This window comes from Melanerpes formicivorus, unplaced genomic scaffold, assembly GCF_026170545.1.
Source record: "Melanerpes formicivorus ecotype bairdi unplaced genomic scaffold, bMelFor1.0.p_v2 SCAF_5, whole genome shotgun sequence".
Classification (NCBI taxonomy): Eukaryota; Metazoa; Chordata; class Aves; order Piciformes; family Picidae; genus Melanerpes; species Melanerpes formicivorus.
This window is the reverse complement of record NW_027142357.1, coordinates 13,347,467-13,375,014: the sequence shown is the minus strand read 5'-3', so window position 1 is coordinate 13,375,014 and position 27,548 is coordinate 13,347,467. Positions and strand designations below refer to the sequence as shown.

Sequence of the window (27,548 nt, the reverse complement as noted above, 5' to 3'; positions counted from 1 at the left end):
TCCTCATCCAACCACTTATTTCTAGCCCTCTACTATTGGATCCATGGCATTAACGGAAGGAGCTCTATGTCAGCATGATCTCATCAGGGTAGTTTACAGTGATCTTCATCCTCAGAGAGAAACCTTCACAGCACAGAACCGGTATGTAGATGTATTGTAATGTTAGAGGTGCATTACTAGGTAGACAAGTCTTTAAATATTAAGGCCAAATATTAGTGTTTGGTTCTTTCTTAGCATTAAGTGCTTGGAAATAAACCTAGAGAACAGTCTCAGTAATCTTGAGGTACGGATCTGTCTTTGTTTTGTTCCCACTTTGTCAGTTCTACTAGTTAATGTAGAAGAGAGTAACTTCTCTGTCATTTCTCTGTTCATCATGAATATCTTTGGGTTTATGTCTGTCAACTCACATTTTGCATAGCAAAATTCAGCTTTGTCTCTGGCTGTTACTGATTTTTCCACAGGAAGAGGGGAACACAGCTGAGTGGATAGGTAGAGCTAGGAAAAAGGCCTGCCATTCTAGTGACTGCCAGCTTTACCTGTGTCTAAACCCAGCTCTGGGAAAACTGATAAAATACTTTTGAATGCATTGCAGGCTTGTGCTGTACTCTCTGTCTAAATATTATGTTCCTTCATGGTTCCTGCATATGCTAATGGATTTTAGTAATAGTAATTATAATTGTTTAGTAATGAAACTTTAATAGCCTGTTTCAAGTTACTGAATTATAATGAAAGAAGATTCCAGGATTTCTGTGTTCATTTCTGACACTTCATATTGCTGGATACCTTTTGTGTTAAACTGAAAAATTTAAACCATGCAAGATTTTGTTCTTGTCTCTTTTCAGGTTTGAGGTGCTGAGCTTTCTTATGCTGTGCTACAATTCTGCTATTGTCTATATGCCTGCCTCTTCTTACCAATCACTTTGTGGGATGGGTTCCAGGTGAGACACTTGCCTTTGAAATAGTCTTGCATGTTGCATCTAGGCTTAAAAATACTCATCCAGCTAAAAATGAATGAATTTGCTTGTTATGTTTAATAACCTAAACTACTTAGCTCTTGGTCAATCTTGCAACTTAATTGTAGATTTGAAGCCATGTATGCATACATATGGTAAAAACACATGGATTATCTTACTACTGCATATGTTTTCATTCAAGTTATAAAACTTCATGTTATTTGGAAAGAAAAGAAAGGCAATTTGGTGGGGAAAAAAACAGTTTAATCTAGTCAGACGTTTTTCAGTGTAGTCAGATTTGAAATCCTGTGAGCAATACCACCAGTTTCCTCTACTTCCAGATATTAATGTCTTGCTTATGAGGACTTTTATTATATAGTGTTTGCACAATGTTGTGGGTTTTAGTGATTTATTAGGGTTTTTCTTTGGTGTGGGTTTTTTGATTCTTTTTTTTTTTTGGGTGTTGTCTGCCCTCACCCTGTTGTTTTTCATTCCCTAGGTGGTGGGTGTTGGTTTGTGGTGTTTGGTGGTTTGGTTTTTTTTGGTTGGTTGGTTTTTTCCCCTTTTATAATAGCATCCCACTTTCTGGTGAATTCAGTACTGTGATTTCTCAAACTCTTTTACATGCCCTTTACATAACCTTCTACTTGAATAGCCTTAGAGGCATCTGATTGGCAAAGATCCCTGCTTTTTGTTCTGAAGAATCTCAAGAATATCTGATATTCCCATATGCCTGGTTTTACCAGCATTTTTGTCTAAAATTAGATCAATTCTCTCTCCTACTCCTAAACAGAGGAACCTCTTAAAATATTTTTTGCTTAGCTTGTTTGCTTCAGCACAATACTGCTATAAATACATGCAGTTCAGTTATGTAGCAAAGAGGGATCAGACTAGCTTCTAACATGTATATTCTGTAGTAACACACACATAGCAGTTAAGATTAAATCCTCTTTTCTGCCCCTGCTTTATTATGTGAATGGTTTAATTCTTGGTATTCTTGCATCATTTTCAATTGAGATGTGGCTGTATGTGGCCACATATGTAAATTTGACAAATATGTTTGATATTTCATGCATCTGAAAATTAGATCTGTTCTTTGCGTACAGAAGAGAGTTTTGTTGTGTTTGAAACAGTGCAGCAGTTACCATGTATTAGTGGGCACGATGTTGTTTCCATGATGAAGATTCAGATATTAATGTTATGAATAAATTACTCTGTTATTTATGAAGACTCAATGCTATGTAGTATAGGGGAAGGCAGGTCCTTTTCCAGTGATCAGAAGTTTTTTGGTTGTTTTACAGTATCTCTGTTATACAGCTTTATATAAAAGGATTAAATGGGAGATGACTTAATTCTCATATACAACCAAAATATTTTCTTAAAGTTGGTTTTAGTTGCTGAATTTTGGAGAGAATCTTCTACTTGGTAGCTGGCAGTAGGGGAGCATCTTGCCACCTTCATTCTTCAGAAGCTGGTTATGATTTGAAGATAACAGGTGGAGTTAATGGCTATATGGGAATAAAACTGGGTTATGAACAAGCCACATCTCAAGGCACTGTTGTAAAACTGCTTAAATGTTGGAGAGAGCAATATAAGATTGTTTGACTTTGTTACTTATATTCTGAAGAATTTTGAAAACTAACTAAAATCTCTGTGACAAAGATATTTGCAGTCTTGTGGAGTTACCTTTTTCACAATGGTGTGTCTTTTCAGACTCTGCGTGAGTGGATTTCCACGGCAGCATGAGAAACGCTGGAAAGAACACTGTGGTAGAGTGGTGTTAGATCCTGACTTCATGGTGCAGCTGCTCACAGGTGTTTATTATGCCATGTAAGTGGAAGATTTTGTTTAAACAAAAATGTCTGGTTTTACATGAATTAAAATATAAATATTTGGTTTATTGAGGAAAAAAGAAAAGTTACATTTGAAACAAGTTTATAACTTGATTAATATATTTCCTGTTACTTGCTCACTTAGCCAAGTGATTATTTTAAGATATCTTTGTCAGCGTTAAATTAGGTGATAAAAAGTGGGCAATAGATACTGAAGAGGGTTAGACTTCTGGCTTCATCGTTTTCCAAATTTCCCCTACAACCAGATACCTTTTGTTGACAAGCTTAATGAGCTTGGATGCTGGGATAACCTGATGAAATGTAGACCTCTTCAATATCAGTAGCTTCTGAGGCAGTAAAGATGCATTTCTGATGTAAATTCAGTTTTGCTAAGCAGTGTTAACTTTTACATCTTGAGTCCCCCTTTTTTTTTTTTTTTAATCCTTTAAGTTTATCCTCATTGTGGCTTCAACTTTGCCTTGCTCAGTGGTGACAAGGAGGAGCATTTTTGTTAGACAAACAAGATTAAATGTAATAAACTTTGTTTATTCTTTTAAAAGAAGGAAAGAGGCTGGGTTATGCATACAGTTGAGTTTATAAGATATGAAAGATAAGTATCTTCCTTTACTTTTTAGATATAATGGTCAGTGGGATCTTGGCCAGGAGGTATTGGAGGATATAATTTACAGAGCACAGCTTGAACTCTACTCACAGCCTCTGCTGGTAAGAAACAATCCATTGCAATTTGTGGGCTTGGTTAAGAGGAAAGTGGATGTGTTTCTGAAGTGGACTGATGATGAAATCATTTGTGTCTATTTACTGTGCTCCCAAATACAAGCGGTTGTTAACAGCTGGTGTTTTCAACATAGCTTTTGTACCATGTTTTTAATGCTTGAGTATTAAACTAGGGCACTGGGATCTCCCAGGACTCACTGATGCTGAAAGCGAGAATTTTGTAGGGGATTACATTTGGATCAAAATGTTTGTTTTGTTCAGGTTTAACTGAATGACTACATGTCGTAAGACATTTGTTGCAAAAAATGGTGTTTTCTTTGTTTCAAGACATTCAGTGGGGCTGAGAATATGCTGTGTGGTTTGCTAACACAGTAGCATAGAGCTGAAAGTGAAAAGGAGCTTCACCCCTAGAGTCAGTGCTAGATATTTATTGGTCAAAGTGACACAGATCATAATCTTTACCTTCTTTGGAGGAGCAGCCCTAGAACAGAGTTTTTCTGATTGTGTGGGATTGATATATTTTTTTAAATTGTATTTGTTCTAATTATAAAAAGATTAAATACAGAAAGTGGTTCAGCTGGGCTGGGTGCAGGTGGATGGGGAGGAAGAGGTTGACAGGAGAAATGGAAGGATTTTGGGTTTTGTCAGATGTAGGCATGAGGTTCAAATTAATAGGGAAAATTAAGAAAAAGTAAAATAGATTTGTCTCATTTTCTGCATCAGAGTTGTGGCTAGAAGCTTTTAATGATACTCAACGAACAGCAGTAAAATTTCACTGCTTTTTACATAACTGAGAAAAGGGTGGATTGGGAAAAATCTTTTTATGTGGCAACTGGAGATCCCTCTCTTCTGCAAAAAACATTATGTAGAATTATTCTCTTGATGAATTAATATTGACTATAAAATTTATCTACAGGCTTTCTGACACTGCTGCATTTTAAATCCCTGCTGTCTGTTGATTTATTATAATAGTTGGTTCCTTTTTGTACATGACTCATCACTCCATCAGATTGAAATTATTAAATTAAATATTAAACCTGCTGAATTTGGCCACCCAAGCTACTACATTTAAAAGGTGTATAAGAGGATCTGGAACTTGATATTATGACAATTTTCACTCCTTACTGTTAATTTTTAATCAGTGTATCCTTGGAGATTATTTCTAACTCTAAGAATTGTGAGTTTTTTGCAGAATTACTATTGCCTCTCCATTCCATTATTTTGTGTCAGTGACATGATGCCATCACCAATATTTCCCCCTTCCCCAGCTGTCAGGTTTTTCATGCATATGCATGCAGGCACATCTGTGAGGTTTTGTTCTTAGTACTCTGATTGTTGCCGTGTTTCTTACCTTGTTTTACTGCAATTTTTAAAAAGCAGCTTTCAGAAATGGCCAGTTTCATAGAAAAATGATCTGCACATCTTTAGCCTCATGATATATATTCAGCATTTTATAAAAAGCTCATAACTTGGAGTCCTTTAACCACATTGTCTTCTCTCTAGGAGGTGTGTATAATTTAGCAGCACTATAGAATTTTGTATTTTAGACTTACAACTGCTGGCACCAAGTATAATACTGCCTGTGCAACATCCCAGATAAATCTGAAGTCAAGCCTCTAACTAGGATTTCCTAACAGCAGCAAATTCATTGAAGTCCAGTTAATATTTAGGCAACCCCCCACCATAAGGATTCTTTTTAGATATCTGTACTCAATCTGTCCATATAATTTTGAGAATACCATTAGTCATTACAATGAAAAACATTATAATTGTGTTTGGGTGTGTCTCTTGCAGAAAAAGTTTAGACAGTTGTCAAGGGTTGGGGCCAGGCCAGCCACTAGGCATCTGACAGATGCTTTTTATTAATCCTTCTCCCTCCTCAAGAGGGAAGAGAAAGGGAATAGAAGAAAGAGACTTGTGGACTGGAAAAACAAGACTAAAATCTGCTTCAATTAAAATAATATCACTAAAATTAAATATGTATCAAGATATACAAAACTGATACTGAACCAAACTCCCCAGTAGTAATTGCCTATCATTACGGATCCTGTGGACAGGCTCTGAGGAAGTCCCAGACTGGATTCAGGAACTAGATTCTGGAGCTGAATTATGGATTTCAATTCAGGAACACAGGGATCAGGATCAAAGGCAGAACAGAGTCCTCCCTGAACACTGGCCATTGAAGAATGACGTATGTGGAATGGAATACCTGTTGGTCAGTTTAGGATCATCACCCCTTCTGTCCACTTCTTCCCACAGGTGCAGCCTTTTATTTCCTACATCCCCAAAGTAGTACACTCCCAACCTAGCCTGAACCTGGTCAGTAGCTCAGTTCCAGACAGTCTTTTGCTCTGAACAGAAGATTTCTGCATTTGTTTTAGACAAATACCTGTCTTCAGTGCAGAGACACCCAGGTTTTCTTAGCCTGCTACATAAAAGGCATGGATCAGCAAGTCCATATTGTGACAGCATCTTTATCCAGTGTTGGATGCTCTCTCATTAGAACTCCTTTCTGGTAGACAAGAGTGGATATCTGGCCTGAAACCAGCCCTTCTTTGTCATTGATAGTTGCAGACTTGCCAAGTCTGAATTGTGCTGTTTGTTTTCCTGCCTTTCAGTGCCAGATTAGACATAGTGAGCAAGTATTTTTGCAACTTGAAGGATTGCACTTCGGTTTTTTTCCTCTCAGAGAAGGACTATGACTCATTCAAACTCAGTGTTTAGATTGTTTCAAAGTTCTACTGATGCATTAATTTTTATCTCCATATGGTTCTCTACAGACTCCAGAAGTACAAATTGTGCTGTTAGAAAGGGCCAGCTGTTAAAAGGTTCACCAAGCAGAAGTGCTCTGTCATTTTTTGGTCCTGTTGCAGAAGGTTTTTGCTATTAAGCTGTTTATATTTTAATCCTGCATAATGAAAAGGGTATCTCGTCAAAAGAAGGTGCAATTCTAGAGCGTAGGTGGAAAGGCAAGCCATTGTAGACTGTTGAACCTGATCTGCTTTGGTCCAGTACAGCAGAAATGAATTTACAATGTCTTTAGTATGATCAAAGATAGAATGAATAGTTTGTACCTTTTTGAGAGGATGGCATGGAAACAGGCCTCTGTGAATAGGAGAGCAGTTCACAAACAAGTGTTGAGGCTGAGAGAATTGCCTAGCAAAGGGCAAATCAGCGTTGAAGAGGTGGAAAGCAGAGTGGTAAGAAGCATTTCTGTGATGGTGCCAATAATCTTTTGTGCTGGTTAGAAGTCATACAGGAGAAGATGTTTAATGGGAAGTGAAGCAGTGTTCTTCCTGGCTAAATCTCCTTTTGTGATTGTTTTCCCTTGCATCTCATGTACTTGTGCAGCTAGGATTGAAGTGAGTTTTCCATTGTATTGCCTCATGTCCTCTCTGTAGTCACAGGGGTACGCCATGGTGTGTACCTCACATTCTTTCTCTTGGGCAGGGGGAGCATCTGCTTGCAGTAAAGATATGAGAATCCACAGGTGGGGACTAGAGGTGGCCCTATTTCCCCCATGCACAAGACAATATGCTGTTTGCATTAGCTTGGCCTGTGACTTCAGTTTTGTGGCATTTTTCTCATGAAAGGTATTTTCACTGTCAGTTTGTAGTCTCTTTTGGTTGGAAACCTTTGTGCATATATTATTACCTGTGCCAGTAAAAAATAGCAAACGTTGAACAAAATAAATTGCCTCAAAGATTGAGAAAACCCATATATATTTTTAGGAATACGATTGCGATGAGCTTTTCAGCACTTACGAACTGTGAATCTTGAGGATGGAGCCATCCTTCTGGATGGAATCTGGCATAATTAACAATTCCTTATTGTTTCCCTTTCTGTATGCAGTTAGGCCATCTAAATATTGCTGTTAGTGCAATCCAGGATGGTAAAAGCATTTTATTGTTCTCGTAGGTTGCAAATGCCATGAAGAACTCGTTGCCCTTTGATGCTCCTGATGCATCGCAAGAAGGCCAGAAGGTACTGAAAGTAGAAGTCACTCCGACAGTGCCAAGGATCTCTCGGACTGCTATTACCACAGCTTCTATTCGTCGTCATCGCTGGAGGAGAGAAGGTGAGCTTCCTTTGCCAAAAGTAAATACTGTAGTGTACTGTATTCATCATCATCATTGTAATCTGGCTTCTAAGTTTGAGTGTTTGCTGAACAGTTGGTTTGGGGTTGGTTTGTTTTCAAAAAGTGATACTCCATAACAATGTATAGTATTTTACATCTTCAGAGCACTGCATTAACATGAACATTTGAGGTGTTTGTTTGTTTTTTGATTTGGTGATAACTCATGAGGTAGGTGAGAAAATGAAAAAGCTGTAAAATGTTCAGTAAGTCTTCCTTTTTTTTCCTTCATGTAACACAGCATAAAATCGTAGGGGTAGAGTTTGGCTTAGAATTTGAGTTCTAATCCACACTAAAACTCCCATTGTAAATAGCTCAGAGAATGAATGGTATTAACCAGACTTGACAGGTTCCAGCTACCTAAAGCTACTTGAAGGCGAGGGAAAAGCTGAGCATCACACTCCTACCATCATACGGCCCAATTTAGAAAGGGGCCATGTCATAAAATAGCTTTGAATCGCTTACAATTAGTACTTATTTTTCCTTAGTAAGTACTTATGTCATATGGAAGTGTGATCGAGTGTGTGAAGAAAAAAAAATACCATGTAGTAGTATTTACCTTGATATGATGACATCTTCAGTGTAGGTGTAACAAAAAGCTTGTGTGGAAATTACTATGTCATACATATAAAGCTTCAGTTAAAAAAAACTGCAAAAATGGCTGAAGGTAGAAAAGCAGAATAACCTAAAAATAAACTTGAGGGTAAAAGAGTCTGGAGGACTACATGTTTTCCTGTGGTGTTCTTTGAGGTGTTTTTTTTTCTGTATCATATGCAAAAAGACTTCATGACCTCTGGCCTTCAGCTGAATCAGGATGTAGATAGAGGACAACAAGTAGTTGTCTTCTGTTTTCAGGACTCTGAGTCATGTTTGTCTTTATTGTAGCTGACATTATATTAATTTGTTAGTCTTTGGTCTACAGCATAGCTCACCTGTCCCTTTCTGTGGATGTTCTCACCAACTTCTAACTAAGCGTGGGTTCTGTTTTGTGTCTGTTCGATGTCCACATAAATATTCTATTTTCCCTGCCTGGGTTGGAATGCCAAGAAAGGAATAGAAAAGCACTAAAATGTTATATGTTGAATCCCAGATGGCTTTGACTTCTCAAACGAGGCTGACTCAAGCATACCTGGCTCACCGATCCAACACGGCTCCACAGACCTAGGGATCAAACATGAGCAAGAGGGGGAGGTGCTGATGCGCAGGACCCCTGAGCATGGCTTCCTGGAGCCCGCCTTGGCAGCAGCCACAACAGAGGGTAGGACAGAGATGAGGAGGCAGAAGTCAGTGAGGCAGTTGCTGGAGGAGGATCCTGGCTCCCTGTCCCCAAGCAGAACTTCTTTCCATTCTAGTGTGTGTTTCCGCTATCCCAGAGTGTATTAGCTTCTCTTTGCAATACACGCATCCCCTATATTCCTAACATCAGGTCAGGTACTACCTTTTGTTATCATGTGGGCTGGCCTGGGGCTTGCATCTGTGTGGTGAAAGACTGCTTGGCATGGCAAAAAAAGAGAAAAAAAAAAAACAAAACAAACCCCCAAACCAGGGGTAACAGTTGAAGAGCTTTGGGATTGCTTGGAAACTTTCTATTACTGAGCATGTTTAACATTCAGAAGAAAAAAAATGCACCAGATGAATATGATTCTAGTCCTGAAAAGTAGACAATGTAAAGCATAAATAGATTTCACTACAGTGAAGTTACAGTAGTATCTTCTAAGTTTGCAGGTTTTTAAATTTCCAAGAATGAAATTTCCTGTTCCCATTAAAAGTCAAGCCTGTCTAAGACAGATGTACAACTGTTGGTTGTTTTTATTTGCCAGTGATCCTTTAATTGAAAATTCATGCATGTGCAACTTGTTTACATGAATGGGCTGGCTGTTTTAAAGACACATGCCAAAAAATGACTTTTCAAGAAGAATTAAGGTTGTCATGTTTCTAAAAAGTTTAGAAACAATTGCTACTTTCTTAGTCATGCTGTCCACACAAATGCTGTAGGATTCCATATGTCTATCCTCTGCAGCCAAGAATAGGAAATAGAATAGCTGGTAGAAATCTATTTTAAATTAATCTGTTAATTATCTCATATTTAATCCACAAAATACATGGCTCTGACTACTCAATATGAATCTTGATTTGTCCTCAGAGATTAGAATTAATTTCTTTTAAATTTAGCTAACTAAAGTTTTCAAGTCTTGGTTTCTATCTGAATGTTCCTTTGGTGTTTCCAGCCTCTATAAGCATATCAATTCACCATAAATGAGATTTATTTGCACATTCAGATATGAGCTACATAGGTTTCAGATTTGTTTTTCTGGAAACAACCTGGAGAATTTGGAGATGTAAGGTACTGTTATCACAGAATTCTTATCCTTAATCAGAGTTTCTATTAAACAATAATGTAAGACATCGTGCTTCTGTAGAAAATAGGTGCACAAAAATATTTAATAGGGGTTTATAATCTGCTCATTGGTGCATTTGAGCATGCTCAGTAAATGAGTCCTGTCTACTCCTAAATTCACTTTCTTCAGTTTCTTACTCCATTTTACTAAACTTTGCATGTGCATGACCTGAAGGATATGGAGAAGTCCTTATCTGCAGAGAACCTTCTAGGAGAGACAGGTAGTGGGAAAGAAGTTTATAAAGATGTGGCATTCCAGTCTTAATTTGTTTTAAGACACCTATATAATTTGGGAAGTTCTTGGATAAGGTGTCATTCCACACACTTCACTTCAGTAGGTGTGGGTTGAATACCCTTCACTTAGCAATGTATAGTTACATGCTTGGGCAAACTGACTTCTGCCAGTTAATAGCACCTGGGAGAAGGAGAAAGAATGGAGTCTGGCTTGTTTAGCAGTATAGAATTGTGTGTATATATAGTGGTCTATTATTTTACTGATGCTGATTTCACAGAAAGTTTCAGCTAGCAAATTCCCTCTCATAAACATAATTTGGATATGAATATAATGAAAGACTGATAATTTCTAGTGACTTTTCAGCCTGCAGGTATGGGAAGGATAAATAGAATAAAGGTAATTTTAAACAGCTATAGAAACCCCCTTCTTCAGGGTCAGAAAGTAGAAAAAGGTGGATTTCAAGTTTGACTCAATAATGCCTCACATGATGTTCTGCTTCTTGGTGGCATCTGTGGTTATGTGCCCTGTTTTGGGCCAGTGGAGAATGCTGTATCTACATCTACAGGATTAATTATGTGCAGGCACCCCTAAGTAGTCTTTGCAGACAAACCTATTCTGCTAAGAACAGCAGAAGTCCTGAATATATGCTGTAGCTGATACAATTTCTGCCAGGTTGCATACTCTCTCTCTTCTGGCCTTACAGAAGAGTGCTTGGGAGGAGCAGATTTTTTGTTTTTGTTTTGTTTTTAAATTGTCTTATTGGTCTGTTGGTGGGGAAAACAATAATTGAAAACTTTACGACTTCATCTTATTTTTCCCTCAAAACAGAGTATGTAAGGACTCAAGCTTTATTGTTTCTGAGGAGAGTTTTTATAGAAACAATGACATGTACTGGTAAAAGAATGCATTTGCTGAATTACTGCAATCCCACTGAGGATTTCTGTAGGTATATGGATCTAACTAGATGGAAATTCTCTTGCATGTTGTCTTCTCTATCTTCTTCACTTTTGAGCACTGCTGAGCTGCTTGGGCCTCACTGTAGTCGCAGCAACCCCTCTCAGTCTTGTTTTTAAATTCTGTGGATAAAATGCCACTTTTTCAGTGTGACTCTTTGGCGTCACAGTCCCTGAATAGGAATGTCTGGTTTAGCATCCTGCTTACTTGGCCATGTTCTAACATAAAGTTTGAAGACAGCTAATGTCTTGTAATAATAAAAAGCTTAGCAGTATTGTCTGGAGATACCTTCTTTCAAGTTACACGGTTTGTTTGAATAAGAAGGGCTTGAGAGGGGACTTCAGCTGCTGCTATTTCTGCCTGTAACCAAACACACCTTCATCTAGCTTTGCATGATTATATAAAGAAATATAAATGTTGGATTATTGAAAAAGTGCTCTTGCTTTCAGGATATTCCAGTTTATTAGCATCTTTGATTATGTGAAGGAAGGTTGTGGGTGAGGGGAATGAAAAATGTGGCAGATTGTGAATAAAATATATCAATGTCTTATGTACAAAAATACACTTGTGTCACATTGAGAAGATAAAGGCCTCATTTGACTGAATGAGGTGGACAGGAATGGGGGAAAGTATACGTATTTTGTATACTACTACAGGAAGTTAAAACAAGTAATGCACCCTTCATTTTAGTAATCATCCTTGAAACATAAGAAGCTTCTTTTTTTTAAGGCTAAGGGTTTTATCAAGAAATGAAGACTGCAGTAGCATGAACCGTATTACCTTTCTGCTTCTGGGAAGCTAATGAGCCAAACAGAACCATGTAAAACTACAAAATAATCTCATACTGCATTGTTCTGAGAGGCCAGAGAATGGTCTGATCTGGAGATGGCTAAACATCCTTTGTAAGTTGATACACAGTAATGGTAATTCCAGGAATTACCATTAATGAGGAAGAAAGAAAAGAAAATTTAAAACAGAATAATAAACCTCCCTGTAAAATTTACTTTGTGCTTTATACTTTAGAAATGTGAGGTTGGATCAGGCTATTTTCCTGTTACACAGAAGTGTCAACAACACTGAAAGCTTTATGCCTGTTCTTCCATAATGTGGTATGTTCCTTAGTGCTCAGCTAACAATCAGCATGAAAGGATCAGCTTCCACTCAAATGTTAGAATCTCTTAGGTCCTTCCTAGTGTTTTTCCCTCATTCCATGGAAGAATTTTAAACGTATTTGCTTGGTGGCAATGTGGGTTGAATAAACTGCCAATGGAGCAGTACAATGGCTTTAGCTGGGACTGATCCATAGGCTTTGCAGATTTCTTACAAATAATCAAGCTTTTGTAAAGAGCGCTAATTCTCACAGACTAAATATCTCTTATTTTGCTAGTGAGACAAAATTTACGGCTTTTTCCCATTGAAATGCAGTATATGGAAGAACTTCATCTCCATTTTCAGTTTTGAAATCTGAATGCTGTTTTGTACAGAAACTAATTCTTCTTGTGAGTAATTGGAGTTTAGAAAAACAACAGAATAAGATTTTTAAAAATGTGATCTTTGTGTGTACCACTAATCATATAACTGACAAGAAAACAAGGATTTAAGAAAGAAGTTTATAAAGATCTTCTTTTCTCTTTGAGATTACAGTCAAAGGCACAGTGCCTCTTCTATAGCACCAAGTGTTTCAGAGATTAAATTTCTCTCAATATAAATTTTTTGGTTTGGTTTGGTTTTCCCCTCTGAAAAATCTAGATGCTGAGATAAAAACAAATACAGTGAAAGCACCAAAATAGGATTGCTGGAAATGCAGGGAGAATAGAGCTCTGGAGGAGAAAGAACTAGGAAATAGGTTAATCTCCAAAAGATTGTGTAGTCACGTTGTTTGAAGTGCCAGTTCTGCACAAAAGAAGCCTTCACCTCTTGGAGCATTGTGATTACTGGCCTAGGAAGCAGCCTAATTCTGAAGCTTACTGAGCGCTCACCAAAAATTACTCTGACTCGAAATCCTGAACACGCTTACATCTTGCATCAGAATAGGATAAAATAGGCCAAAGGGATTTTCTTTTATATTTTATTCTTTCACTCACATGGAAGAGGAGAACTACTTCAAGCAGGCAGAACTAAAATTAATTAACCAAATGGGGCCTAATTATTCTTGTTTATAGACAAGAGTTCAGGAGACATTCTGACTGATAAATATGATATAGAAGGAAAGCAAATTAAGCTCAAGGAGTACTTATTATCAGATTCTGCTTATTCTGCTCAATATGGCTGTAAGATTATTGACAATCAGAAATTTTTAAGCAAATGGAAACTAGGTGAATTAGCAAATGAGGTTTGTTTTGAAATTCTGTGTGCATCTTTTGACTTCATGTAACTTGGATACTTACTGTGTGTTCTGATTTGGTTTGGTTTTTTTTCTCTTTTTTTTTTTTTTGGTGATTTCTTTTTTCTTAATAGATACTGAAGGTGTAAATGGAAGAGAGGAATCTGTGAACCTTAATGATGCTGATGAAGGATTTTCATCAGGAGCTTCCCTCAGCAGCCAGCCAGTTGGGACCAAGCCTCTATCATCTGTATCCCAGAAGGGCAGCTTAAGGAAAACAGCAAATGGGCATTCTGCTAAGGATAAAGAAACCTCTTCTGCAGCAAAATCTAACGAGAGCCCTCGAGATTCAGTAGCTCGGAAGCAGTACATGCACCAATCTGCTGACCTTGGTGCAGATATAATTGAGATGACACCTACTAAGAAACACCTCAGCCTGCCTGCTGGGCAGGTGGTGCCAAAAGCCAACAGTTTGAACCTAATCAGGACTGCCAGTGCTTCCTCCAGTAAATCATTTGACTATGTGAATGGCAGTCAAGCAGGTTCAAGTGTTGGAGCTGGTACAGAGGGTGTTACCAATCTAGCAGCTGGCAACACCAATCGGTTTTCAACTATCAGCCTACAGGAGGACCGACTAGGCCAAGCTGGGGAAGGTAAAGATCTCCTTCCCCCAGTAGCTCCCCTAACAAAGCAGTCTCGATCTCCAAGTTTTAATATGCAACTAATATCCCAGGTCTAACTTTTACTTCCTTCCTTAGGACTCCCTCTTTCCTCGTAATCCCCAGGCAAGTTCAATCTTTTGTCAAAGTAGGAACCATCATCCCACAGTGTGAAAATACTGACTGTTGTGATCCTGTTTGATTTGGTTTAGCTATTATAGTGTATTACTGAAACAGCAATAATTCCTCCCTCACCTTCATCCTCCCTCCCACCTTGTAAACATGGTTGTGAAGCAGTATATGATGTACTGTATGCCTTTTTCCATGCCTTCCTTTCTCCTTGGGTGATGTGCAATCCATCGTAGGCTGATCAGTCCCATTTCAACACTGTGAGACTGGAGACACCGGTGGAAATGGTGAATGTGATCCCTATGAGATGATGCTTTGGCTTTGTTAAGAAATAGAAACGGGTTTGTTATCTCAGTCTACAGTACTGCAAAGACTACTGGATCATGACTTTTCTTTCTCAGAACCAGGAGTGCCTCAGAGATTCTAGTGTGACTTTGGACCTCTCTGAGTCTGTGCAATCAATTCTGGGGAGGGGATTGTCATTGCTGCTCCTGGCTGCTTACAGCACTTTTCCATTAGAATAGTTTTTCTTGCTTCCCACAGTCTCTCATCCCAGAAGCTTTTGATGTTCAGCAACTGAGACATGACTATTAACAGGTTGTTTTCCCTTAGAAAATTTTAAGTAGATAATGTAGGTTACAATGCACTTCTAGTGGTGTTGTAGCCATATGTAACATTACATGTCTTCCCCTCCAGGACACAGGGTCATTCTGTGTATAGACTAACATTTAGATAACAGCATGCTGTTAAAGTGATCTGGTTTGTACATGGGAGGGAAACACTGCTTTCCCAGGAATTCATGAGTAGCTCTGCTTCATTTTTGTTGTTGTTGTTGTTGTGAGGTGCTGATCACTGAATTGAAGGTGTATTCGGGTAAAGAGTATTTCTCAGGCTGCTTTCCATGGTACCATGGCTGTTGGACACCCCTGCCCGTCTCAGCTGCTTTCTCAGTGTCCCTGAAGTCATTTGAAGAATCCTGCAGTCCAGGCAGACCATACTTTTAAGGGGCTGTGTCAGGAACAGAGACAATGGCTTGCTAGAAACACTGAAGCTTCAATGTGAAACTTTTCTAGAAACACCATTTGTTCAAAGGTATACTGACAGTGGTTTTTCCTGGAAGGATCGCACTTCATTGCCTTGGTATATGTAATCTGTTGAGGTTTTTTAAACTATGGTATTGGGTTGGCCTACTCTAGAAAATTCAGAACTTAAAACATTGAGCCAAGCCTTGAATGTATATGACTGGTGTATGGGCACTATCTGGTACTTACGCTAGAAAATAGCGCTTGGGAGCACATTTCTTGTTACACAGGAGAATGTCATTCTCTCTCCATCTCTTGTCTCTCTCTTCTTGGATTGCTAGAGAGAAAAGGGAAAAGTTCATCCTAAATGTTTAAGTCATGTATGATATCCTGGAAGTTTACAAATTGTAAAACCACAAGAGTTAACGATCTTCATATGGGCACTTTGGTTTCACTGTCACTGTGAAGGACAAACATAAGCAGTTAGAAATAGCAGGCTATTGTTGAGTAATAGTCTTTATGAAATTCAGGATGGTGACATGATGTTGCATTGCTGGTAGTTGCTTTCCTTTTTTTTTTTTTCCTTCTGAATCTCTATTTCAAATAGATTTTTTTTTTTTAAATTTACATTAAAATTAATTTAAATATAGTATGGGTTTTTCTGTGGTTTGACAAGTCACTTTGGTAGGCTAGTCTTCATATTTTACTTTCATAAAGTGAACTAAACAGCATCTGGACTAATGTAGAAATTCACTTACAGACTAAATAGGATCATCATCATAAAGAAAACCATGCAGTTTCTAAATTGAGGTTAACCTTTAAGGACTACCAGTCACACACAGGTGTAACTAAGGCGAAGTTGAGATTAGGCTGTGAGGCATTTCCTGTAAAAATGGCCAAAGCTGTATATTGTTAAACTCATATTTATCTTGTAAAGTTATGTTGGTGCAGACAGTTGTAAGTCTTGGCTGAAAGTATAAAGTTTATATTTTGTAGAGACCATCACAAAGGAAATTCTATTAAAGACTCATCACTCTAAATTGAAAAGGACCAAAAAGTTGCTTAAATCTTTGGGAAAGAAAAGTTCATGACTCTCATCTAATTTTATAGGAGTTACTTTATTTTAGTATTTTTAAAATAAGAATTGTGTGGGATCTCACACTATTAAGCTATTAGAGGAAAGTGAGACAGCTTAGTGACTTCGGATAGGGAAGTCAACTGTACATACATAATTTAGAACTTGTTAAAACTTTAGTCAAACTACCTTTTAAGATACTTTTTACAGATCTCATTTTGATGATGTGCCTTTTTGTTATTGTTCCATCCATTACGTTTTGGTTCTTGTGTGTGTATGTATGTATAAATATGTGTATACGCATACACACCTATCCTATATAAAGCTTTTTAAAGAGTTCCATTTTTTTTCTGTTAAGAAAAAATCTTTTTTGTTGATGTGGTACGTTTATAACTTCTTGAAATTACCCATTTAGTGCAATGTTTCAGTTGTGGGAACTTGTTCTGTTGTTTTTCAGACGAGTACTCTTTGACATCTATCTTACAAAATGAGTCATCACTAATGTTTACAAATCAGCTGTAATCAGAGGCTTTGCCAGTGCTGTACATCTTGTTTATCATTAATGCTTCTAGATGTATCTCAAGCTATGCCAGGGTGTGTTAAGGTTGTCTCAAAACTTTGTACAGTGAAGTTCAGTATACTTCAAAGTACTGTGGCAGAAATAAAATTGGAAGAGTCTGGGATACAGGTTGAGGGAATAATCTGCTAGCTTCCTGGTAATATATGCTAAGTACTACACAAAGTATTAAATATGCCTAAATTTTCTGACACCAGTGGCAAATATTTAAATCTCTTTATCCTGAATTCACTCTGCTGTGTCTTCTTTTAGAACATTTGATACTTGATTTGAGGCACTAGATCTAGATTTCTGGAGCACTTCAGTGCAACTGCAGCATTATCAAAGAAGGTCAAAAAGCAGAATACCATTTTCCCATGCGTATGTGCACATGCATGCATATACATGGGATTCTTCGGTGAGGAAGAGGTACTATATTTTGATGTGTATATACATTTAAGTAGGGATAAATGAATTATTTCTTGATACACTTTTTTACCACATCACAGTATGCTGCTATTTTGCAACTCATTTTGTTGGAATTTATAATTTTAAGAAAAGGTAAAATGTTAGGATTTGTAACTCCAGCCTGACTATCCTTTTCAGGGGTTTATAGAAAGCAGCTTTTTGGTTGAATGATGAGTTGTTTTTTTCATCCTGCAGGCAGCAAAAGTGATGAAGTAAAAGTAAATGTTGCAAAATTACACTTTTCATTGCTGTATTATCCTTTTAGTTTTCATTTGGAGTCTCTGTATGTCACTGTTCATTTTAAATGCAGATTTCTTTGAACACCCTTTCTGATGTGAATTTGCAAAAGTTTTTGACAGCATACTTCATTCTGTAACACTGAACATCATGTTGCAGCCAGTAAGCATTAGATCTAGTATTTGTAGTTTGCGAGTGTGTTGGTCTTAAGTGCATTTCCAACATACTTCTGCTAGCTTTAACATAATGAAAAATATCTGTTTTTACATCAAAATAGTGAGAAAAGTTGCTTTCTGACAAAGTATTTATTTGCACTACTTACGAATACTGGAGTTTACTGGGACGGGTTTTTTCTCACCGTGTGAGGTTTACTTGTGTGTGGGTAGGTACATACGTTTGTCACATGTTGACAATCAATTGCCTCAACTGTGTGTATACTGTATGTAAATATGAACATATTTTTCAAGATTAAGGGGGAAACCTGTATCTTAATGGTGGCAAAGCTACTCTGTAGTATGATGACCCCAGCTCTAACCCTTTTTTGTCCCCAGATACTAAGTGGTTTGTTCTACTTCTTTAATGAAAATTATTAGTGTTCTTGGAAAATTTTGCTCCAGGGAAATTTTCCTCAATATTTAATGTACAACATGATCAGAGATTTATATTTTGAAAAATTAATTTTTGAATATACAAATCTATGCTGTGGCTGTATTTTAACCTAGGAGTTTGAACTTGTTCTATTTTATCATGCAACAATGGCTATCTCTTAAGTGTCCAGTAGTTTAATTTTGGTCACAAACCAGAATTTTTTGTTTATCTTGGCTTACAAATTAAAATTAATTTGAAGACTAAGTGAGAACCAAGAATAAATTTATGAGTAAAATCATAAAATGCAAGCAGTGCAGACTAGGTATTTTATTTATAATCCTGGAGGAGGTGTAGAAAATATAATGGAACATGTTTGAATGAAGGATATGTACTGCACACAAAGCAAAAAAAATGGTTCTGATGTTAGTAAATGTAATTAATCTCGTCCTTAAATTCTACAATTCTCTCACTGCCAAAGATACTGCTACCTTGGCATGTTTAATATAGCATTAAAGCCATTAGTTAGGTCTTACTTGTAACAGCTGTTTGCGTCATACAAATAGTTTGCATCAGAAGAATAAACATGCCCCCTTTTTTATTTAAGTTTCTTGTCTAGGATAATTGCAAGACTAAAGTTGCAAAGTACCACTCCTTTCCAACCATGGTAATCAAAGAAGCCTGTGTACAAATTCCCTCTACTTGCATTGCATAGTTGGTTTATATCAAATTGTTAAATATTTTATCTTTGGTATCTAAAATGCTGCTTGTTTCTAGCATATGGGCCTTAATCTCTCCTGATCATTTTTTCAGCTTGTTTTCCCACTGGCACTTAGATAAAACATTGCTGTGGAGAGCTTTTCTGTAGGTGATTCAGGGTAACAAATCATGACATACGTGGGTACTGTAACAGTGAATACATGTATCAGTCTGTCCAAATTTGTAGGTCATAACCAGCTGAAGAGTCAGTGGATTTTGCAAGACTGATTGATACATAGGAGGATTTCTACATAGTCTTTATTAAATGTTACTTAAAATAAAACAAATCTTGGAACAAGATTTCAAAACATAACAGCTAACCACTTCAGACAAACTTGCCTAGTAAGTTTGGCCAGGTGTCAAGGCCTGTGATATTAAAAGTTCAGCAGGAAGCTGTAGAAGTCAAAGGGTACCTTACAGCTTCCAGAAATGGATTTAGTAAAAATTTGTCCTATGTTATTTGTCTGTATTAGAGAGGTAATGAAAGAATTACATTTGTTTTGCTTCCATTCTTGTATTTTTCTCCAGGGTACCCTCCTCCTGTTTGTTTTTGTTTGTTTGTTTTGGGGGGAGTGGTTTTTCGGGTTTGGGGTTTTTTTTTCTTTTGTTTTCCCTTACTGTGTTCATGATTTTACCAAAGGTAGTATCTGAGTGACCAAATTAATTAAAAATGGGTCCACAAATTATCCCTCCTATCATAAAGGATTAGTAAGGCATACCAGGGAAGAGCTGTTGATGGGAACAGATGTATAATAAAACTTTGTGTCTGTACAGTAAAATCTTCCCCTATGTTTTAGCTTGTGCATGATGAGCAAAGTGAAGAGATCAAGTTGTATTAATCAATTACTCGGTTGTGAGCTCCCAGTGGAGAACTCGTTTAAAACAACTTAAATGTTGACTCTTGAAAAGATGATTAATAACTCATTAGAATGTGGCATAGTATTCACATAGGCTTTTTGGCTTGGAGGGCAAAATGGTCAGGGGAGATTTCTGTTCAGGAGTATCTCCTAGTAAAGTGATTTTATGGTGCTTTGTCGTGCAAATGTCCATACCAATCAGTAGTGGATCCCATGTGTTTGAGTCCTCATCCTCCCCAGAGGAGAATCACAAAGCTAATTATAAAACGGGAGGGGGAAAAAAAAAGGTATGAATGAAGCAACATTTTACCTTTTGTTCTAAAATAAGGTGGCCTTGGGAGTGACAGAAGAGTGTCAATATTCAGTATTTATTTCTGTTCAGACAATTATTGTTGTACTAGACTTTCATGTTATTAGTTTACGAAAAATGCAAGTAGTAGAAACTTTGTGGCTTCAAGTATACAGTAGATGTGAGTTAACAATCACTCAGGATAAACCAACTTGTCAAAGTATTAATAGATTTCTAGTACTGGAGTGTGTCTGTGTTTCTGTGTGGCAGTGTTCAATGATTACTTTGAAACAAGACTTCTTATTGTTTTCTTGCAGATAATAAGTACTTATAGGATGGGTATTACTAGCTGGTTATTTATGGAAGAATACTACATGATTAAATAAAAATGTTAAATGACTTAATTTTTCCATATCAAAGATTCCAGGAAAAAGCTAATAAATATTTTTAATAATTGAATGCATTTTAGATTTACTGTGGTGACTTTTATTTCCTACTAAAAAACCCCAACAACTAAATTGAGGTACCCTATGCTGCATATTTGTAAATTTCTAATTCCTGTACTTTACAATGAATCTTTTGATCTGTTTTTGTCCTTGCAAGAATACAGGATATGCCATCAGTTTTACTAGCAAAAAGAAACATTCTGCAAGGGTTAAAATATTCTTTTCTTACTTTTTTTTCTGTCATACCAGGTTTGTTTCTCTGAACTAAGGTTTCTGAGGATTTTTACTACTTCAGCATTATGTAATCTTATCTCTGTCATTTAAGAAGCATAAGCAGCAAGTAGCCTACTTCTTGTGGATAACTAGACTAGGTGAAAGGACATGGAATTGGTAGTGTGAGCAGGTATTCAGAAGGGTAGCCCTGCTTGCTGGTATGAACCCCAGATGTTCAAGATTTGGTACTGGTGAAGGACTAAACCAAATAGGTTTTAAATAACTGTGACCTCTGATGTATGATGTCCTTTAACCTGAGGCCAGAGAAAATCTTCATTCTTGGACCTGAAGATGGCATGTATTGAAGATCATGTTATTGGTGCATGTAAGCCATTATTTAACTGTCTTACTGAGCTGGTTAATGCTGTTGACTGTTGTTGAAATGTGAAATGTAGTTAGTATTGACTTTGTAAATACCTGCCAGAGATGAAATATAATTATTTTAAATCATTGTAAATAGAGATGTATAAAACTCGACAAAATCTGCAATGCAGAAAAAAATATATAAAGATGTTAAATAAATATTGTGCTGTTTCTGAGCAAGAATGAATATTTTGTGGATTGCCTTCATTATGGGTTTTTGGGGGTTTGGTTTTGTTGGGTTAAAATTCTGATTTACGCTACTGCGGGTGTGTAATGCAGGCTTTCGTAGCTCAGACACGCCAAGGGAGCGTCTGGGGCGGGAAACAGCCGCCGAGGCTACGTGTGAGGTTACTTCGCCTCCGAGCGCCTCTGCAGAACCGCAGGCAGAGCGGTGCCGGGGCGGGTTTTCAGGGGAGGGCTCTGCCCCGGGAAGAGGGCAGGAGCGGGCGGGTCCGGAGCGGGCGGGTCCAGCGCGGGACTCAAGGCGGCTTCGTGTCGCCATGGCAATGCCGGGCGCCTGCCCGCCTGGCAGCGGAACTCCCGCCTTCTCGCCGCTCCCGCCGGCCGGAGGTGGGTCGTGAATGAGCGTCGCACATTGGCCGAGACACCGGTCACTCAAAACGTGAGGGTGACGATCAGCGTTCGCCCTCAGGGCGGGCGGTGGAGTCGCCCAATTGTGACACGGGAACTGACTTCCGCCTCCTGCTGCTGCCGCAGGAGGCGGCCTGGAGCTCCCGGCTAACCGGCAGGCGGAGCGGGAAAAGGGCAAAAGCCCGAGGCCCAGTCCCGGGCACTGCGGAGGGTGGCACCGTGACCGGAAGACAAATTCCAGCGGTTCCTGCCGCCTGCCTCCGTCCACGCTTTGCTGCAGCGCCATCTGGTGGCTGGGCCTACGTGGCTGATTCGGGAGTGTTCCCGCCATGAGCCAGTCGGCGGGGAGAGGCAGCGGCGCCTTGGAGGTGAAGTTCGTGCCGGACGAGGATGTCTTGAAGCACATTATTGACGATGCAGGTACAGCCAGGCTGGAGCAGCGTCTCGCTGCTCCAAGGGCCCTGGGAGAGGAGCCCGAGCCGCCGCGGCGGCCTTCGGGGAGGGAGCCCTTCTCCTACAGCCGGGGCAGAAACGCTTTGACCGAGCGGCAGGCAGGACGAGCCTTCAGCGTCACTCCCCTCCTCCTGCCTCTTCCGCATCTATTTCTGTCCCCTCCCCGACACACAGAAAGGCACTCAGCTGGAAGCGGCGTGGATACCGGCTCTCCGTCCTAACTTTCCTGTCAACCAGGGAGGCGGTGCACAAGTGGCCTGGCTAACGTCCCAACCACCGATGTGGTTACACGCATACAGAATCAAGTCAGAACGAGGTTTGAGGTGGCTGCTACAGGAGTCTTTTGCTGCAATTTTGACTACTTTTTTAAGATTTGGAATCTCTGTGGAGATGCTTAAAAGTTGCCTGTAGAAGGCACCGAGCACCCTGATCTGACTTTGTTGTTGGTCCCGCTTTGAGGCGAGGGTCGGACAGATGCTCTCCTGAGGTGTCTCAGCCTAAATTCTACCTTGAGTGTATTGACATCTTATAGGGCAGATATTTCCCTTGTTCCCCTTGCTGGGGAAGATAGGGGATGTCAAATACCATCTGCTGTGCATGCAGTCTGATAGTTTTGTGAGTGACTGTCAGTTCACCCCAGGTGTGTGCTGCAGTGGGTATCTTTTCAAGGACTGCAGGGGCTAGCTTTTGTGATAAAGGAGGGCCCAGTGGCTGTAGGCTCATGTGGCCATCAGGGCACAGGCATGTTTTACTGGGATGTCTCATCAGTGTTGTACTGTTTAGTGATTTGGACAATAGGAATGGTCTCTGCAGTTAGCTGTGTGCTACTACAATAGGAATAATGTAATAGCAGGAGGTTAAAACTTCTATTGCAATCCCAGGTATTAAAGTGCGGAAGGACAAGACTCAAATGACACTCAGTGCAAAGAGATTTGTGAAGAAACTTGAGAATATTTCAAATGATGAAGCTCAAGAGATCCTGGAAGAGAAGAACTATGTTGCTGCTCTTGGAATAGGTGCTCAAGGTATTTGCAGGGGAAAACCTAACACAGCTGTGCCTTCAGGAGGTTCTTGCAGTCTCAGGGTTGTTCAGTGTTGATGAGACTGCTTTTGAGGGCTGACCAGCTCTGGCTGGTGACAGGAGAGGATAATGATTCTGAGTTTTTACTGTATTTGTTTCATGACACCTGCAATACAAAGAGTCCTTTGAGCCAAAGAGTAAAATGTTTCATTCTGTCTTCTTTGGGGTGGGAATATACCAGCTCTTCTTAAAGAGCTACAAGTAACACTTGTTTTCACAGATCCAATGGGAAATGGCTCAACTGTAAGTGGTGGTGAAGTTTATACATTCCAGACTCCCAGACGCTCTAGCAAAATGTCAGAGTTGGGTATGTTTTCATCTTTGTTCATTCATTCTTGCTTTGGCTATGGTCTTTTTGTGAGCACTGAACATGATTTCTCACTTGCTTTTAATAAAAAGATACTTGGGGAATATTTCAGTAATGTTAATCTGGTTCTGAAACAGTCTTCCTCAGAAACAAAAGCATGGGGCTAGGACAAAGCAAAGGCATGGGGGGAAAAAGGAGAAATGCAGATAATAAAAAAAATGCTTAATAAAAAGTAGAAGTTTCTTAATAGTGGGAGAAAGTCTGTGTGTAAGCACCAAAGGATGGCAGGAGTTTTATTTGTGTAACTTGGAAGGATATGACAATAGTTCATGTAGCAAAGGGGGAAAAAAAGTAAAAAAGGGGCAGTATTAGCTTTGTGTGTCTGGGGATTTCCACTCAGGGTGTGCTTGTTAGGCTAAGTGTGGAACTCAAGAGAAGCAAGCAGAAATTGGCAGTTGTGGAGGAGGTTAGCTAGTATAATTCAAATAAGATGCTTGAGGCTTGCTGCTGCTGCCACGTTTCTCCTCACTGATTTCTGTACCTCTTCTCCCCTGAGCTGCTGTGGTGCCTTGGAAGTTTGTGTGTTTCTTACACCTTCTTTCTATAGCAGTGTGGGTTTTACTGGTGCTCCCATCTGGAACCAGTTTTCAAACTGAGGCGAATCATACAATGGAAGGCTAATTTTCTTGAGGGATTGTTAGCAGGAGGGGGGGGGGGGCTTCCATTTTCAGATCAGTGAATCATCTTCAGCTTGGGCTCTTAAGTAGTAGAAAGAGGTAAGTAGAACACAAAAACCTACCTGGGAACCAATATGTTTGCTTTACTTGATGCACTGTCCAGTTGAGACCATGTGGTCTCCTAGGGAGCAAACTATGCTTTGTCTTTGCCTCCGCTGTACGTGGAAAATGAATTATCTGAGGATAATTCAGCCTTTGAAAATGTTTGTTAAGGATTACATTCACTATTAGGATTAGGGAAAAAAAAAAGTATCTGGGGCACTTTCTGAAATAGGAAATTAATATTTAGAGAGTGTTTCAATGGTATGGCTCCATGGGTGACTAGCTAGAGCTGGGAGTTTTGTACCTCACATATGAAACTTCTTCCCTTTCTCCTTTTTCCTACAGCCTCTGAATTAGCCCAGACACCAGGACAGTATGTTGAACCCAATTACTCTAAGTGCCCTGAGAAGACAGTCAGAACACCTCAAAGTAGCAGTAAGTCCTGTGACACTTTGGGGAACTGAAGCTAAGTGAGTGGGGGCTATGTTTCTATTTAAGTGGTAGAGCAGATGCTTAAGTGCCAGCTTCTGTCATGCTTGAATATTCTGGTCAGCTGAACATTTTAGACTGAACTGTTTCATATGCATGGCCTTTGGGTCACCAGAGTGTCATATCCTTTATTCTGCCCTGTTGGTGTAGAGAAAATGGGAACTTCTGTCTCATCTGTTGCTGTGACACTTGATGATTCCTTTGTGTTCAACAAAATGTTTTCACTTCAGAGAGTTATGAGCTGGGCTGATGAGCCCAGGTAGGCTTGATGGGTAGGATTGTGTGGGTGCTCATGTGTAAATTCACACTTTATTATATGACATTGAAGCACTCATTGCTATAAGGAGAAATACAGATGGAGGAAGTCAGTGCATGTTACTTTGTGCTCAGAAATGGAGTCTTAGGTGCTTAAGGAGAAGACATTAGCTCATTTTCCAGCCTCTTTCCTCTTCCTGATGGCCCAACAAACCTGTGACCAGAATTAAAAGCTGCATTTTGTGGTAATAACATTGACTGTGTTTGTCCTCTCCTTGCCTACCTGTAAGGAACTAGAGGCTTTCCTTAAAGGATTAATCAGGCATGGAGATGATATTCTGATGCAGTATTCCTTTGAATGCCTGTTTTTGTAATGGACCATCTTATGCCACTATTGAAATAATGCAGTACTCTGAACAATGCTGTTTCTTGCCTTTCAGAACGTTCAAGTTCAAATAAAGTTCAGCAGAGGGTGAGTGATGACTGCCTTGCTTGAGTTTTGTTGTTTTTGTTTGTGGGGATGTTGTTCACTTTTAAGCCTTGAACTGACCAATTACTACAGTTCTGGAAAAGAAGGACCTTGAAAAGCCTCACCCACACCTCTTTCCTAAAATAACCAGCCAAGAGTAACTCAAGTGAGAACCAGTGTTACCATTAATCAGTACTATGGGATTTGGAGCTATCAGTACTATGGGATTTGGGTAAATAGGGGGTTTGACAGCTTAATTAGAAAGGGTGGAGACTAATTCCTTGCATCACACAAATGAGAATGTTAGACAATCCCTTAATATGCAGTTAAACTCATAGCTTTCTCATCAAAGGAAGAAACAGCCTTAATTGTAAGGAGTACTGTTACATTAAATTCAAGAACTGTGGTGCTGTTCAGTTTCTTATTTTAACATTGGTTTATAAAATGAATTGTGTTAATGAGGGACATGTAAGTTGGTATCATTTTTTGTGATACTATAGAGAAGTGCAGTCCAGAACTGACAGTTGTGATTATAAAGAGAGTGCTGTGAAACAGCTGGCTTACTCGAATGGTAGAGTATCATACTGGAAATGTGTGCACAGCTTTTCTGGTGTAAGATTCCAGGATGAGTTATGCCTGTAAGAGATGTTGTTTTGGGATGCCACCCACTTGGATAAGATTACAAAAGTGTTTCCTAAATATTGTAGACATGATCTGATGTCAGAGCCAGGGTTGTGCTTTCTGCATATGTAAAGAAGATATGCCACTGCAACCTGATGAGCTCCGGCAGCTTGGCTATTTGGCCATGCTTCTTCTGGTTTTAGTATTCTGAGTGGTCTTCTGTCATTCTGGTAGTTGTTTTCATAGTGGACTTCCAAATGACTTTGAGTAGAGAGTGTGATGTAGAGAGTGTGATGTAGAAGATGGGGAATCAAAACATTTCTGGTTTTTCTTTGCTTTGGTTTTATTCTTCTTGTGTGGCTAAGACTGGCATCTTGACTGGAGATTTCAGTTTTCTACCCTCCATCTCGAGACATTAGTTGAAAGAATTAAGCACCTTTTGGAACCTGTTCCTACCCACTTCTAGCTCTGAACAGCAAAGTAAGAATTCTCCATACCCTTGTCTCTGCTGTACCAGTTTCTCATGGGCTGAAATAGCTTGGAAATGTAACCTGATTCTACTCTTTGCTTGGCAGAGGGCGGTTTCTTCTTCTAATGCATGTTTCTTCTTTGCTGTTACAGAGTAAAAAGAAAGAATTTATCTCTACCACACCTTACAGACTCAGAAAGAGACTGACAGGTAAAGAACAACCTTTGCAGTCAGTTCCCACAGATACTGAGGTGGGGATCTTATTAATGCTTAGAAATACCTAAAGGTCAGGTGTCAAGAGAATGGGTCCAGACTCTTTTTAGCGCTGCCCAGTGATGGAACAAGGGGTAATGGGCACAAACTAGAACACAGGAAGTTTCACTTAAGCGTAAGGAAAAATGTCTTTACTTTGAGAGGCACAGAGCACTGGAACAGGCTGCCCATAGAGGTTGGGGAGTCTTCTTATCTGGAGACTTTCAAAAGCTGCTTGGATATATTCCTGTGCAACCTGATGTAGGAGAACCTGCTTCCACAGTGGGGTTGGACTAAATGGTCACCAGAAGTCCCTTCCGACCCCTGCTATCCTGGGATCTTGTGTTCCAAGGACAGCATTTATCTTGGTGGACTTCTCTCTGTAGTAGCGCTCTGACTGAAGCAATCCGGTTGATTCTGCAGTGTAGAAATATCCTTAAGGAAGTCTATGTAGGCCTTTTCTCTACAATTCTGAAGGGGTGGAAGGGTTAGAAGCATA

The 27,548-nt window shown here is 39.1% G+C and overlaps 1 protein-coding gene across 12 annotated transcripts in view; it reads left to right on the top strand.

Annotated features, from left to right (window-relative positions):
- The window catches only part of LOC137441182 (hyccin 2), a 74,121-nt gene that overhangs the window by 32,677 nt on the left and 13,896 nt on the right, over positions 1–27,548 (top strand). For 9 of the 12 annotated variants that reach the window (XM_068138251.1, XM_068138252.1, XM_068138250.1 and 6 more), the window contains 7 exons: positions 26–141; positions 843–938; positions 2,667–2,783; positions 3,421–3,508; positions 7,439–7,598; positions 8,746–8,913; positions 13,700–21,462. In XM_068138251.1, coding sequence (XP_067994352.1) covers positions 26–141; positions 843–938; positions 2,667–2,783; positions 3,421–3,508; positions 7,439–7,598; positions 8,746–8,913; positions 13,700–14,304 — 1,350 coding nt within the window. In that variant the 3' untranslated portion in view covers positions 14,305–21,462. Of the gene's footprint in view, positions 1–25; positions 142–842; positions 939–2,666; positions 2,784–3,420; positions 3,509–7,438; positions 7,599–8,745; positions 8,914–13,699; positions 21,463–21,944; positions 22,295–23,208; positions 23,353–23,628; positions 23,716–24,839; positions 24,930–25,678; positions 25,711–26,949; positions 27,008–27,548 lie in introns of those variants that run through there. The other 3 variants (XM_068138255.1, XM_068138254.1, XM_068138253.1) reach the window with 3 other exon arrangements.